The 14,211-nt window shown below is 39.1% G+C and overlaps 2 protein-coding genes across 2 annotated transcripts; both read right to left on the reverse strand.

The window, feature by feature from the left end:
• Positions 1-85: 85 nt before the first annotated feature.
• Positions 86-1,021, reverse strand: cdk5r2a (cyclin dependent kinase 5, regulatory subunit 2a (p39)). Its single transcript, XM_067374404.1, has one exon. It carries the CDS (start codon positions 1,019-1,021, stop codon positions 86-88), a length of 936 nt encoding a protein of 311 aa, XP_067230505.1.
• A 2,696-nt stretch (positions 1,022-3,717) lies between these two features.
• Positions 3,718-11,021, reverse strand: wnt6a (wingless-type MMTV integration site family, member 6a). Its single transcript, XM_067373972.1, has 4 exons — positions 10,954-11,021; positions 10,336-10,556; positions 8,225-8,550; positions 3,718-4,179 (listed from the first exon to the last, which is right to left on the reverse strand). Exons 1-4 carry the CDS (start codon positions 11,019-11,021, stop codon positions 3,718-3,720), a joined length of 1,077 nt encoding a protein of 358 aa, XP_067230073.1.
• Positions 11,022-14,211: the final 3,190 nt, after the last annotated feature.

Raw genomic sequence — 14,211 nt, forward strand, 5'->3', positions numbered from 1 at the left:
CTTCAGCAGTCGGGCCTTACATTCATTGCACCCTCGAAGGAAGGGTGTGGAGAGGTATCAGAGAGCTTCTCTCTCCTTTCAACACTTAGCGGTCCAGATTATTAGTATTATTACTCCATCTTCCGTTCGTGTCGTTTGAGCCCCCCTCGTTCTTGAGGTCCTGGAAGACCTCGGTGAAGAAGTGCGGGTCGGAGTTGATCTGCAGCATTTTGGCACTCATTTTATCAATGATCCGCAGGGAGCGCTCCCAGAACACCTCCTTGTTGGTCTCCACCAGGAAGGGCTTGAGCGGGTACGAGATCTCGTTGCCCATGTAAGAGTAGGCCAGGTACAGGCAGGTGAGAAAGGTGGCCTGCAGCTCGTACTCGCTGGAGATATCCTCGGTCACCGCCTCGCGGCAGAGCAGGTAGACGAACACCAGGTTGGCAGGAGTGATGAAACCCTGGTCTTGCCAGCCTTGGATGAGCAGCGAGCGGTCGACGTTTCGGAACCACAGGATGATCTCGTTCGGGCTCAGCTCTTTGAGTTTGTAGCACCTCCTGCACATGAACTCGCTCAGGCAGCGAAGGAGCTCCCCTGTGGAGGCTTGCACGATGACCCGTCTCGGGGAGATGATGGAGCGGCTGCTCGGCTGCCGCTGGACCGAGAGCAGCTGCTTTCCATTCTGGGACGCATTCTGGGTTTGATTGGATCGAAGGCTTTTGTCCGGTACTGTAGGGACTGGCACTGCCAGAGGTCCAGACTTCGTCTTGCGCTCAGAGCCCGATTGGGACTTTTTGAGATTCTCGGTGTTTAGCTGGTCCACCGGGTTACTGGTGTGAGAAACGGGTGGGTTGGGGTTCACTTTCTTGGCACTCTTCTTCTTGGCCGAGGCAGCGACTAGCCGCTTCCACGTCAGAGCTGATATGAGCACCGAATGGCGCTTGAGGCTCTTCTCCGTCTTGCCGCTAGCTCCATCCGTCTTCTCATCCAGAATCCCTCCTTTTCTGGAAGTGGGAGAAATAGAGAGCACCGTGCCCATCTTTTCCACTGACGACCAACACCCACCACCGGCCCTTCGGAATGCGCTGTCTCGCCTTGACTGCCTCGGGGAGGTGCGGATTCAGAGTCACAGGTTCACGTCCATTTATGTTTCGCGTGACCACTGGGTATACAGTGGGGAGAAAGCAGCTGTTGAGTTGATTAGGTTAGCGTACCTATGTGATAATCGATGCTCGCTTCGGTCACACACGCGCGCGCGCTCCGCCACTCCTTCTGCATCCCACTGCGCGCGCAGCCTCAGACAGCGGGAGCAATGGGCAGGACTTGTAATGTGTAGCCGGGCAAAAAAACTAAAGGTACAGACCTGTAAACCGGGATAAGCCTCCCTCATCTGCCAATCCTGATTCGACGTGAAAGGACTGATGTCTGGTTTCACCAACCAGAGAAGCTATGCTCGCATCTTATATATGAGCCTGTATGTGGGTTAGACAGTCTTTTCTATTTTTATACAAGGGGGTGCAGATCTGTATTTCTGGATTTTTACCAACAATGCTTCACGATTACAGGTGACAAACACAGACACACAAATCGATTCCCTAAATATGTCTCACAGCTAGCTAAAAGAAGAAATGGAAGAATAATACGTTGTAGTTTTTCTTAATTGTGTATTTTTGATTGACACTGTCACTTCGAAATGGTTTATATCATTCATACTTTTTTAAATAGGTATAGATACCACAACACAAATAAAGGGGCATTTTAACCCCTATAGTGGTACAGGTGCATTACTTACAGTAGCCTCAGACATTTTAGCAGCTTATATGCTCCACCTTGTGGACATTCATTTGTAAAACACAGATTCTTATAACATTAGCCCACTATTATGTTTAGAGTTGCACTGTAAAATATGGTAAACCTGCAAATGCTACCCAACACTCTAAAAAATGCTGAGTTAAAAAACCCAAGTTGGGTTAAACATTTGCCCAACATGCTGGGTAGTTTTATTTAACCCAACTATTGTTTAAAAATTACTGTATTTCTTGCTTAAAATGAACCCAAAGTATGTTGGAAATTAACATTTATTAATATGTTTAATGAATAATAATTAACATTTATTACATTGTTTATTAATAAATGTTCACCTTTTGATTATTATTGTTGCCTCTAGTAATTATGTGTCAGATTTTTAATTTCTAACCTATTTTGGGTTCATTTTAAGCCAGACATATAGTTATTTTTAAACAATAGTTGGATTAAATAAAACTATGTTAAATAAAATTTTTGATTGGAATAAAATCAATTAAATGGTTAATTACTCACCCGCATGTCGTTCCACACCCATAAGAACACATCTTCAGAACACAAATTAAGATATTTTTGATAAAATCTGATGGCTCAGTGAGGCCTGCATTGACAGCAAGATAATTAACACTTTCAAACGCCCAGAAAGCTACTAAAGACATATTTTAAAAAGTTCATGTGACTACAGTGGTTCAACCTTAATGTTATGAAGCGAAGAGAATACTTTTTGAATAATGTACATAAAATAATGACTTTATTCAACAATATCTTAATTTCAAAACACTGCTTCATGAAGCTTTATGAATCTTTAGTTTTGAATCAGGGGTTCGAAGCATGTATCAAACTGCCAAAGTCATGTGATTTCAGTAAACGAGGCATCGTTACGTCATAAATATTTCGAAACGTTTCGAAATTTCATTGGTTCACATGACTTTGGCAGTTTGATTCATGCTCCGAACCACTGATTCAAAACAAAAGATTCATAAAGCTTCATGAAGCAGTGTTTTGAAATTAAGATATTGTTGAATAAAGTCATTATTTTGGGGGTTTTTGGCACACAAAAAGTATTCTCTTCACTTAATAACATTTAGGTTGAACCACTGTAGTCACATGAACTGTTTTAAATATGTCTTTAGTAGCTTTCTGGGCATCTGAAAGTGTTAATTATCTTGCCTGCAATGCAGGCCTCACTGAGCCATCGGATTTTATCAAAAATATCTTAATTTGTGTTCTGAAAAGGTCTTACGGGTGTGGAACAACATGAGGGTGAGTAATTAATGACAGAATTTTCATTTTTGGGTGAACTAACCCTTTAACTTAGATATTACCACATGAAGAACTTTTTTTTTTTTAGGTTACAATTTTTTCAGTGTCTTGCCACAAACATAAGCAGGTAATTAAAAGCATGTACAGGTACAAAGGAAAATGTAAAATGATAACCAACAAAATCTAAATCAGTTGGGTACTGACTGTATCTTTAGGTTTGCCAGACAAACACATCAGTCAGGGATTCAGCACCATGGACAGTACTGATATTGGTTCATTTTCAAATACCAAAGAAAATGGCCACATGAGAGCTTTGATTTGGCCAAAGTGCATCACAGGATGTTTTTGTCTCAAGTTTCAAGCTCATCAGTCTATTCCCAGGTGGTGTTCTGAAAACACTTTATTTCTATATACACTCATTTCTCTTAATAAAGTACCAGCAGGTGGCAGCGCAACATATGTTTGTTTATATGTCACAAGCCAGACTCCCACCTGACTTATAGATATTGCTCAGTCTTGTTTGCAATAACCAGTGGACCATCAAAAAAAGCACTTGCTTTCACAAGTCACTGCGTCCTTCTGCACAGAAGATGCTCCTCTGCATATAGGAGAGAAAATAGCTCAAATACAACTATCACAGATGCAATTCTGTTTTATAGCTCCTCGACTTCACAAGCAGAGGCTGACGTCCTTTCTCACAGAACATCTCTGGCACTGAACCTCACAGCACCAGTGAAACCGACACAGACAGTTTTCCTCATGTTCCAGTGTGTAGTCTGCAAATCCTTTCCCACAGCACAGGCTGTCACAGCCTCCCGGCCCCGTCTCTGTGCTGTTACACACACGACCCTGTGTGCCTTCTGTACCGGTCCTTTGATTGGCCTGACAGAAATCAGGTGACTCAGCTGAATAGATGAGGACGTTTGCATCCAGGGGAGGGGCATCCGGATCGATGGGGGCAAGCGATTTCCCATCATTCCCACCCATCACGCGAACGGCCGTATGGAAGCTCTGCATGAGATAGTCACCGACCTGACGGAAGAGAGGCATCTTCCTCCAGCAGCTGCGAAGTGTGCAGGAACCAGAAAGGCCATGACATTTACACTCTGTTCGCATCTGTATCCGTATGGCCTGAACACACATAAGACCAGACAGAAAAGTGATGAATGAGACAACAATATGCTTTCTTTCTTCATATGTGCATTTCATCCATTCTCTTAAGTTAAAGTCACCATAAAATCAAAACTGACAATTATTTGTTTTGTATGGAATATTGCAGTGTTAAAGGAACACTCCACTTTTTTTGAAAATAGGCTAATTTTCCAACTCCCCTAGAGTTAAACAGTTGAGTTTTACCGTTTTCGAATCCATTCAGCCGATCTCCGGTTCTGGCGGTACCACTTTTAGCATAGCTTAGCATAGTTCATTGAATCTGATTAGACCGTTAGCATCGCGCTTAAAAATGACTAAAGAGTTTTGATATTTTTCCTATTTAAAACTTGACTCTTCTGTAGTTAAATCGTGTACTAAGACTGACAGAAAATGAAAAGTTGTGATTTTCTAGGCTGATATGGCTAGGAACTATACTCTCATTCAGGCGTAATAATCAAGGAACTTTGCTGCCGTTCCATGGCTGCAGCAGTGCAATGATATTACGCAGCGCCCGTGAGCCCCTGCTTGCACAGGGAACGTGCCTTGCAACCATGGAGACGTTTGTGAGAGACGCTGCGTAATATCATTGCACTGCTGCAGCCATGATACGGCAGCAAAGTTCCTTGATTATTACGCCTGAATGAGAGTATAGTTCCTAGCCATATCAGCCTAGAAAATCGCAACTTTTCATTTTCCGCCGATCTTAGTACACGATTTAACTACAGAAGAGTCAAGTTTTAAATAGGAAAAATATCAAAACTCTTTGGTCATTTTTAAGCGTGATGCTAACGGTCTAATCAGATTCAATGAACTATGCTAAGCTATGCTAAAAGTGTTACCGCCAGAACCGGAGATCGGCTGAATGGATTTGAAAACGGTAAAACTCAACTGTTTAACTCTAGGGGAGTTGGAAAATGAGCCTATTTTCAAAAAAAGTGGAGTGTTCCTTTAATAATAACTGATTTATCCATGGACATCTTTGTTTTTTAAATTCATGTGTCCTCATAATCTTTAATCAAAAAAGATTGCAGCGACATCTCTTCTCTGATTATGTGTTTTCTGGTGCGAGGGCGGGGCAACCTGTCACTCACATGACATCACAGCAATGGTAAAAGACGATCCTATCAATTCCCAATGGACAAAATCAAGTTGTGTCCTACATTTTTTTCTTGTCCGAGCAGCCGATATACATCACAATAGGGCAGAAAAGAATATGGCAACTTCTGTTTCATGCCAAAGTATGATCAGACATGTTTAGTTAATGGTCACATTTATTTATATAGCGCTTTATACAATACAGATTGTTTCAAAGCAGCTTTACAGTAATAAACAGAAAAAAATAGCAAAATTCCTCAATTATGAAACAAATTCAATTTCAGCTGTAAAGCAGCACTGCAAAAGACAATAGTGTCCTTATTCAACTCAATTTAGTTCATTTAGTTAAAAAGTGAAACGTGTATTTTTATATTGGTCTAATCGAAAATCGAGGTCAATGTAATATAAGTCTCTGGTGTCCCCAGAATGTGTCTGTGAAGTTTCAGCTCAAAATCCCCCACAGATCATTTATTATAGCTTGTCAAATTTGCCCCTATTTGGGTGTGAGCAAAAACACGCCGTTTTTGTGTGTGTCCCTTTAAATGCAAATGAGCTGCTGCTCCCACCCCCTTTCCAGAAGAGGGCGGAGCTTTAACAGCTCAACAACAACAAAGCTGGAGAATCTCACGCATACAAAATGAGGATTGTCAGTAACGGTGTTCAGCCTTACATTGTTCAAACCGACACTGATGGAGAGACTCAAGAAGAAGTTACAACTTTTAGACGTTTCTGAATGGTTAGTGGATAAATTGATGTAGTTGCTGTGGAGTTGATTCCTAGCATGTGCCGTCATGTTCATCTTTTGTACAAAACCAGTATGGACGCCCACTATACATATAGCGTACCTGTTTGTCAAACAGAGCCAAGGCTAACAAGACTCTAAATAGCGTTCAGTGCTCGTCTGTGCAGTCAACGACAGAACAGTTAGCATGCTTTGCTCCAACTTTTGCCATGGCATTAGAATTGGTAAACAATTCAACGGAGAAAAGAAGAGATGTATATTTTTATGAAAGATTATGGAGGCACATGAATTAAAAACAATAATAATAATAACTATGATGTCCAGGGATAAATCATTTATAATAAATACTGCAATATTCCATACAAATAATAATTGATTTCATGGTGACAGAGTAAACATTGCAGTTGCTGAGAGAGTGACTGTAAATATGACACATTTCTCTGCTGTAGTCCATATCTCACTCTAAAAAAATAATGTGTTGGCTCAACAACAAAATTATCCCAACAGTTTGCATCAGTTTTTTTGAGTTATGACAACTTTGAGGGAATTTACATTCAACCAACAAGCTACATCGAGTTAGAGGAACTTAATAATTTGTAGCATAAACACAATTTTTTTAAAGTTGATTACTAAAAAAAATTAAGTCGCTCCAACTACCAAAGTTGTAGTCCTGGAACCAATTAATCTGATCTATTTCAGTTCAAATCAACAGCTCTCATAGCACATGCTAACATAACTTATTTAACATGTATATTTAATGAACAAGTAAAGTAAGATATTACTCGTCACTGGCATTAGCGCTGTATCTACTCTTCAGCACAATGGTAACCACCAAAACTTCAACATTACAGAAAGTCAATCATAACAGCATTAAACACTAACAGGTCTTTCCCTTCACTAAAAACAAATAAATTAACACTTATTTATTCTCCTTATCCAGTCCTATGTAAAGCATGCTGGGAACAAGTAATCCACTGCCTAATTTCCGAAGTTATCTAGACAATTCCGTTAAAGGGTTAGTTCACCCAAAAATGAAAATTCTGTCATTAATTACTCACCCTAATGCTGTTCCACACCCGTAAGACCTTTGTTAATCTTCTGAACGCAAATTAAGATATTTTTGATGAAATCTGATGGCTCAGTGAGGCCTGCATAGGGAGCAATGACATTTCCTCTCTCAAGCTCCATTAATGTACTAAAAACATATTTAAATCAGTTCATGTGAGTACAGTGGTTCAATATTAATATTATAAAGCCACGAGAATATTTTTGGTGCGCCAAAAAAACAAAATAATGACTTATATAGTGATGGCCGATTTCAAAACACTGCTTCAGGAAGCTTCGGAGCGTTATGAATCGGCATGTCAAATCAGCGGTTCGGAGCGCCAGAGTCACATGATTTCTGCAGTTTGGCAGTTTGACACGCGATCCGAATCATGATTCGATACTCTGATTCATTATGCTCCGAAGCTTCCTGAAGCAGTGTTTTGAAATCGGCCATCACTAAATAAGTCGTTATTTTGTTTTTTGGCACACCAAAAATATTCTCGTCGCTTTATAATATTAATATTGAACCATTGTACTCACATGAACTGATTTAAGTATGTTTTTAGTACATTAATGGATGCTGAGAGAGGAAATGTCATTGCTGGCTATGCAGGCCTCACTGAGCCATTGGATTTCATCAAAAATATCTTAATTTGTGTTCTGAAGATGAACATAGGTCTTACGGGTGTGGAACGACATGAGGGTGAGTAATAAATTACATTATTTTAATTTTTTGGGTGAACTAACCCTTTAAGTTACTATAACTTAATTTAAAAAAAAAGCCAATTAATGCAGAAATTTGAGTTTAAATTACAGACGATATTAATTTGATGTAATGATCAACATTAATATGTCAACAGAACACTACAAAATAATGTTTGTAACTTAAAAGATTGAATTAAAACAATAAATTTGAATTTTTAACTTGCAACCATGCATTTATTTAAGTTGGGGAAAACAGGTCCCCTGAATTTCTTTACAGAGTGCTCTATCTATAGTTTTTTAGAAAGTTATGGAAACCCAACAGTGTATTTTTATTTTTCTATTAAGGCAAATTGGGAATACAAAAATTACATTTACTATGATCTCCCATGTACCATGCTATCCTTTCGTATTCCAAACCAAGAAATGTGACCGTACCAGTCTTCCTGCCTCATTGTTGTGCAGGTCGATAAGGGTCCTGATGTCACTCTTGCCTTTTCTCTGCCTGATATCCATGAACTGACGAGACTTCTCGTTGCCAAAGTCCACATCATCTCCACAGCCCCCCCATTCCCAGCGGCCATTCTCTACAGGTGAAGCCTGGATAGGTACCTCCTCCGCCGGGGAGTCATGGTGAGTTTGAGAGGAGCTCTGAAGGGTCACACAGCCGCACTGTGGCAGCGCCCCCTGGCTGCAGGCTTGTGTCACCGCATGCAGCACCCCAGCAGCTGTGATAGCATACACAAATGCAGTTTCCCGGATATCTAGAGAACAGTTCATAGAGCCTTAACTCAATAAGGAAGAATCTACAGTTTGTCTAAACACAAATTCTTACGTGACCATCTGAAATGTGTCTGATCATGGTATGCGCTTGATTTTGATCTCTATCTAAACTCCCGTTTTAGAGTAACAGCCCATCCCACTTCTAAGATCACTTAAAAATCTAAGGAAATGCCACATTAACAATAACTCATTTAGCAGATTCACATTCCTCACACATCTCTGTTGTCTAGACCTGCCTCAATACACCTTCAACTGCCAAAAAAGCATTTTTCCCCTTAGTGTAAAGGAGACGCACTCACTTCTTGGTATCAAATTTACATGTAAACAAGTCAAACTTAAAAACTGATGAGGTTTGGCAATCGGTATGTAATGTTTGGATTTAAAAAAGTGTAATCTTCATCTCAGTCTCATTAGAAATATGCACTACAAGGTCCAAGATACTAATAAAAGCATTAGCTCTGTTCTGTGTCAGGTAACCATTTTCATGGTCAAATTAACATAGTACAATCATGCCCTCTAATGGCCATGTGGCTAACTGCATGGTGTTAATGAAGAGAGCCATCACTGCCAGAATCCCAACCACAATTTTACAATCTGAAAGAAATTAAAATTCCTTTCAAATGTACAAACATGCCATATAGAACTCAGCAAAGACTAAGTAATCAATCAACTCTGCACAAGCATCGTTTGACATGTCAAAATATCTTTCTGTCTTTCTGGGGAAAAAAATATTTGATTACTGGGAAATTACTGTGCTTTTTGCTCAAAACTACATTTTCAACCCAATGGGGATTTGAAATTATGTTCTGGGGAATTATGAGGCATTGGAATTCAACTTAGGGAAAAAAAAAAAAGGAATTCCTATTATGCAACTGATAAACACAAACAGATGCACTAGATATGGAACATGCTTTGCTGAACAAGGTCATTGCTAATCAGTTAAAGGGTTAGTTCACCCAAAAATGAAAATTACTTACCATCATGTCGTTCCACACCCGTAAGACCTTCTTTCATCTTCAGAACACAAATTAAGATATTTTTGATAAAATCAGAGAGCTCTCTGACTGTCCATAGACAGCAATATAATCAACACAATTTCAATGTCCAGAAAGGTACTAAAGACGTGGTTAAAACAGTGGATGTGACTGCAGCGGTTCAACCTTAATGTTATGAAGCAACGAGAATACTTTTTGCACACAAAAAACAAAACAAAAACAACAACTTTATTCAACAATCTCTTCTCTTCCCTGTCATTATCCTTACGCAGGTGACACAGTAAGCACAGTGAAGGCTTCCGAATGCTGGCTCAGTATTGGCCAAAGCTGGTCACGTGATCAGCACGATGCACGCGTGTGATGCTGATGCAGGAGCCAGCCAATATTGAGTCGGCGTTCTGACGTAGAACCTGGGAGCGTTGGACGTAAACAACATATGAGAATGACACAGAAGAGAAGATATTGTTGAATAAAGTCGTTATTTAGGTTTTAACAATGTCTTTAGTACCTTTCAGGACCTTGAAAGTGTTGATTATATTTCTGTCTATGGAGGAGACAGAGAGCTCTCAAATTTCATCAAAAATACCTTAATTTGTGTTCCGAAGCTGAATGAAGGTCTTACAGGTGTGGAACGACATGAGGGTGAGTAATTAATGACAGAATTTTAATTTTTATGTGAACTAACCCTTTAAGAGGTCTGACTGCATCGTCGTTTTTGAGTTCTAAATGCATAAATATATATCATGAGGAGATTTTTTATTCGTTCCTCACCTTGTTGCAGGATCTTGGCCAGGTTCCTGCTCTGGCTGGTGCAGTTCCAGCGACGGTTGTGGAACTGATGTTGGCATTCACGAATGCCCATCCGGGCACCTTTTGCCACTTCTTGAATGATCTCAGGCTGAGATTGGCACAGGTCGGTATGTCTGCTTCCCAGCGTTCTAGTCCTACGGCAGATACTATTGGGATCCATCACTAAAGGGTTGCCATCCACCCTGTGTGCAAAAGAAATCATAAATACATCAATTTCCACACAAAGACACACATCCACAAAAAAGACACTGTGTTTTCTCCAACTAAAGTTTTGTTTTATTTTTCCTGATATACTTTTTCTCTCTTCCATCCTTTCATCCTTCAAGTCATGACCCACCCACCCAAAGTTAGCCATTAACAAACCAGTTTTTATTGCCTCTTGTTATTTAAAAAGGCCTGTTGAACCTGAATGCAAAGTCATAAATTCTTCCGTTTGTTGGCGTAGCCAAATCAACTTTATCAAACTGCCTCAAAAAAAAAAAAAAAAAAAAAAAAAAAAAATTCATGTTGCATTAGTTTCCAGAGAACTTATTTATGCAGTTCAATGAGATCAAGAATATTAACATGCAGAAATCTTACCTTCGTTGCAGAGTCGTATTGAGGATAATAAGGAACAAGAGGACGTGTTTTTGCATTGGGAGCATCATCCAGGGATTTAAATCCACAAACGGGTCAAATCTACCTGAAACTGTCCCAACGATGTGTCCTTGGTTTGTCGGCGAATCTTTGAACTGGCATCATATCCAGCAATGCTCGTGCACGATTAAAACTAAGCGAAGACCCTGTGATGCGCTAAAAAGTAGGGGCACGAGGATAAAATAAATCATCGCTGCTTTTAACCCAGTAAAAAAAAAAATATTCCTCTTCTTTAGTGGGGCATCGCATAAGCAAGTTTTCAGTGCGCGTTCACCGAGTAGTTCTCTCTTCTGAGCAGCGCGTCTATCGAATCTTATTAACATCTATTGGCACGCGCGCATTCCACCTCTGTTGACGTAGCGTCAGAAAAATCCCTGTCAAGTCAAGAAGTTCAAGAGTTTGTAAACAAACGGTGCAGAAACCCTACATGACACTCATTTGGTTGATGTAAACCCGCACAGCCCTTATTTGTTTTGGAAACAGAAATGATTCACATGGATTTATGTCAAGCAGAAAAACTCGTCTCGTTTTGTTTTCCTTCTATTTCTCGTTTTCATCAGGCTTTAAATTTAAATTAGTGTTATGATGTCCAGCTGTCGTTTTTGATATGTTTTTCATAAAGTGTTCTCTCGCCTGTGTTGACCTTGGCAGTCATCTTGGCCCTACAGCTATATCAGTATCTTGTGTTATCAGCCAGAATTTGTCTGTTAGAACATTTCCAGGCCAAACAGAATGGATTTTAAACGTCCATGCCAAATCTTCCCATCAAATTTGAGGAGCAGAGAAAAACTAAAATTGACTTTCATTGCTTTATCATCTTGTTTATAATATCAAACTCAGATAAAACTCCTTTTATGAGACTTCAAATCTGAGGGCAACATTGGGATGGATTGAGAAGCCATTTATGGACATTGCACCAATCCATACTTACGATTTCTAAAATTGCACACATGACTTTTCAAAAAATATTTAATTATGAAATTTGATACAATATTATACAATGTTGAAAAAAAAAAAAAAAAAAAAAAAACAGAAAAGACACATTAAAAAATACTATGTTCACTTACAATAACCAACTTTATTGTACATTTATTGTTTATGATATTCCATTGCATTTACGTAAAATCCCTAACCTATAATCTTCTATACATATGGACACAGCTTGCTCTTGGTATCAGGAAGGAAACCCATAATAAAAGGCTCTGTCAATATGGCTTTTCCTGCGAATAACACTGGGTGCGTTGAAGAGGCCGAAGCCTCTGCGATCATGTGATCTGGGCTTTCCGAGGGAGGCGGTGGCATAGCGACATTATTTAGTAAACTCTGCCATACATTCCTTGCGTTAGACAGTAAACAGCCTCAGTGTTCAGATGAAAACTGGAGCTGTGAATGAACAATGCCTGGCTCAGGGCCTCATACACTACGATGGCTTACTGTGAATAACACAACTGTGGGTCTGGACAATCATCTGCATCCACTCTGAAAGGTCTTTGACCTTCAAATCAACCCTTATGGCTTTATTCATTGTACTTTTTTGGATGAACAAGTGGATACTTGACTGAATAAAATTTTCATAAATGAGTTATATTGCTTTTCAGTCGGTCCACCGACTGAAAAGCAATATAACTCATTTATGAAAATTTTATTCAGTCAAGTATCCACTTGTTCATCCACTAGATCTTCACATTTATTTCAACATTTCAACGTTCCATTATCATTTTGCAAACATGAATGGAACGTTCATTTTGAATATTTTCAAAAGTAACATTCCCATAATGCTTGCAAAATGATAAAATGGAATGTTCATGTTATGGAATGTTCACATAACCAAGAAAATGGGTAACATTTTATTCTGATAGTCGCCTTTAGACATTCTACTAACTGCGACTGCATGTCACCCAGTCAACTCTCTGCTTAATATCTGATAACACTTTATTTTGATGCTCCCCAACAGACATTCTACTTTGCAATTACATGTTAACTTATTCTACTAACCTAAGGATCTATAGCTAATATAATCTAATAAGAGAGTTCACATGTAGTTGCAAAGTTACTTATAGTTAGTAGAATATTCAAAGTGGACTATCGAAATAAAATGTAATAGAACTGTTCTAATGTTCAGGGAACTGCCAGAAACAATGTTTTCATAACTGAATAGGAATGTTAGCAAAATGCTCTTAGAATATATTTTTGTATGCTAAATTACAGCATGTATCTGTGGTCACGTTTTAAACTATATTGCAAAACATAAATGCTTGTTTACAAATGGCACTCAAAGAGCACATCTTAGTCCTAAAAGTAATTTCTGAGGCATTTGAAGGCACTCATTTTAATGAATTACTGCCACCTAGTGGAAGAAATAGACTACTGCATGGTCACTGTGATTTTGCAAAGCGAGTCATGCTCCTGGATCTACATATTTTGTTGATTCTGGAGCAACATTCCTGTCTGAAAACGTACTTCGAACCATATCTTTACACCTAAACCTAACCCTACCCAAGAGTTATCCCTAAAATCAGGTAAGTGAATAACACTGATGTAGAAGCACCTAGATTTGAATTTATAAAGTTTTAAATATGGATATTTTTCTTCAAAAAAGCATTTATTTGCTTCAGAAGGCCTATATTAACCCCCTGTAGTCATATGGATTACTTTTTTATGGATGGATGCATTATTTTTGGCTTCAAAACGCAGCCCCTCATTCACAGCAATTATAAACCTTGGAGGACTTAAGATATTTTAAATATATCTCTGATTGTGTTTGTCTGAATGAAGAGGAGTAAATCATGGGATAACTTTCATTTTTGGGTAAACTATCCCTTTAAGTTTTTCCTTACTAAAGGCACTTTATTACACTCCCAAAGTAATGCTTAGCTCTGGGAGAACACTTCATGCTCTGCTTCATCTGCAGAAAGTAAAACCGTAACAAACCCAGCCCATTGTCTGAATATTCACTGTGTTTTAACAACCACATACAAAGAAAGAAATGTTTTTTCACCGCTCTGGAGAGTCACTGTGTTCTTCAGCTGTAGCTGCAGGCATCAGTGTAAGGAACAGATGTGATGCTCCAGGGGAGGAGAGAATGACAGAGAAACAAGATCTGAGCTGTGTTTTGTGTATATTGCACCATGTCTGTGCACATTTTAAGTTTGAGAGTATAGTTATTTGCCTATATAGCTGATTTATGGGAACAACTGGTCT

The sequence above is a fragment of the Chanodichthys erythropterus genome, chromosome 21 (assembly GCF_024489055.1).
Source record: "Chanodichthys erythropterus isolate Z2021 chromosome 21, ASM2448905v1, whole genome shotgun sequence".
Lineage (NCBI taxonomy): Eukaryota > Metazoa > Chordata > Actinopteri > Cypriniformes > Xenocyprididae > Chanodichthys > Chanodichthys erythropterus.

Bases quoted from the DNA above. Each gene is read 5' to 3' on its own strand.
- cdk5r2a (XM_067374404.1), bottom strand. From the start codon at position 1,021: ATGGGCACGGTGCTCTCTATTTCTCCCACTTCCAGAAAAGGAGGGATT.
- wnt6a (XM_067373972.1), bottom strand. From the start codon at position 11,021: ATGATGCTCCCAATGCAAAAACACGTCCTCTTGTTCCTTATTATCCTC. The intron at 8,551-10,335 runs GTGAGGAACGAA...ACTGTTCTCTAG, and splicing joins GGCCAAGATCCTGCAACAAG to ATATCCGGGAAACTGCATTT. The intron at 4,180-8,224 runs GTACGGTCACAT...ATGTGTGTTCAG, and splicing joins ACAATGAGGCAGGAAGACTG to GCCATACGGATACAGATGCG.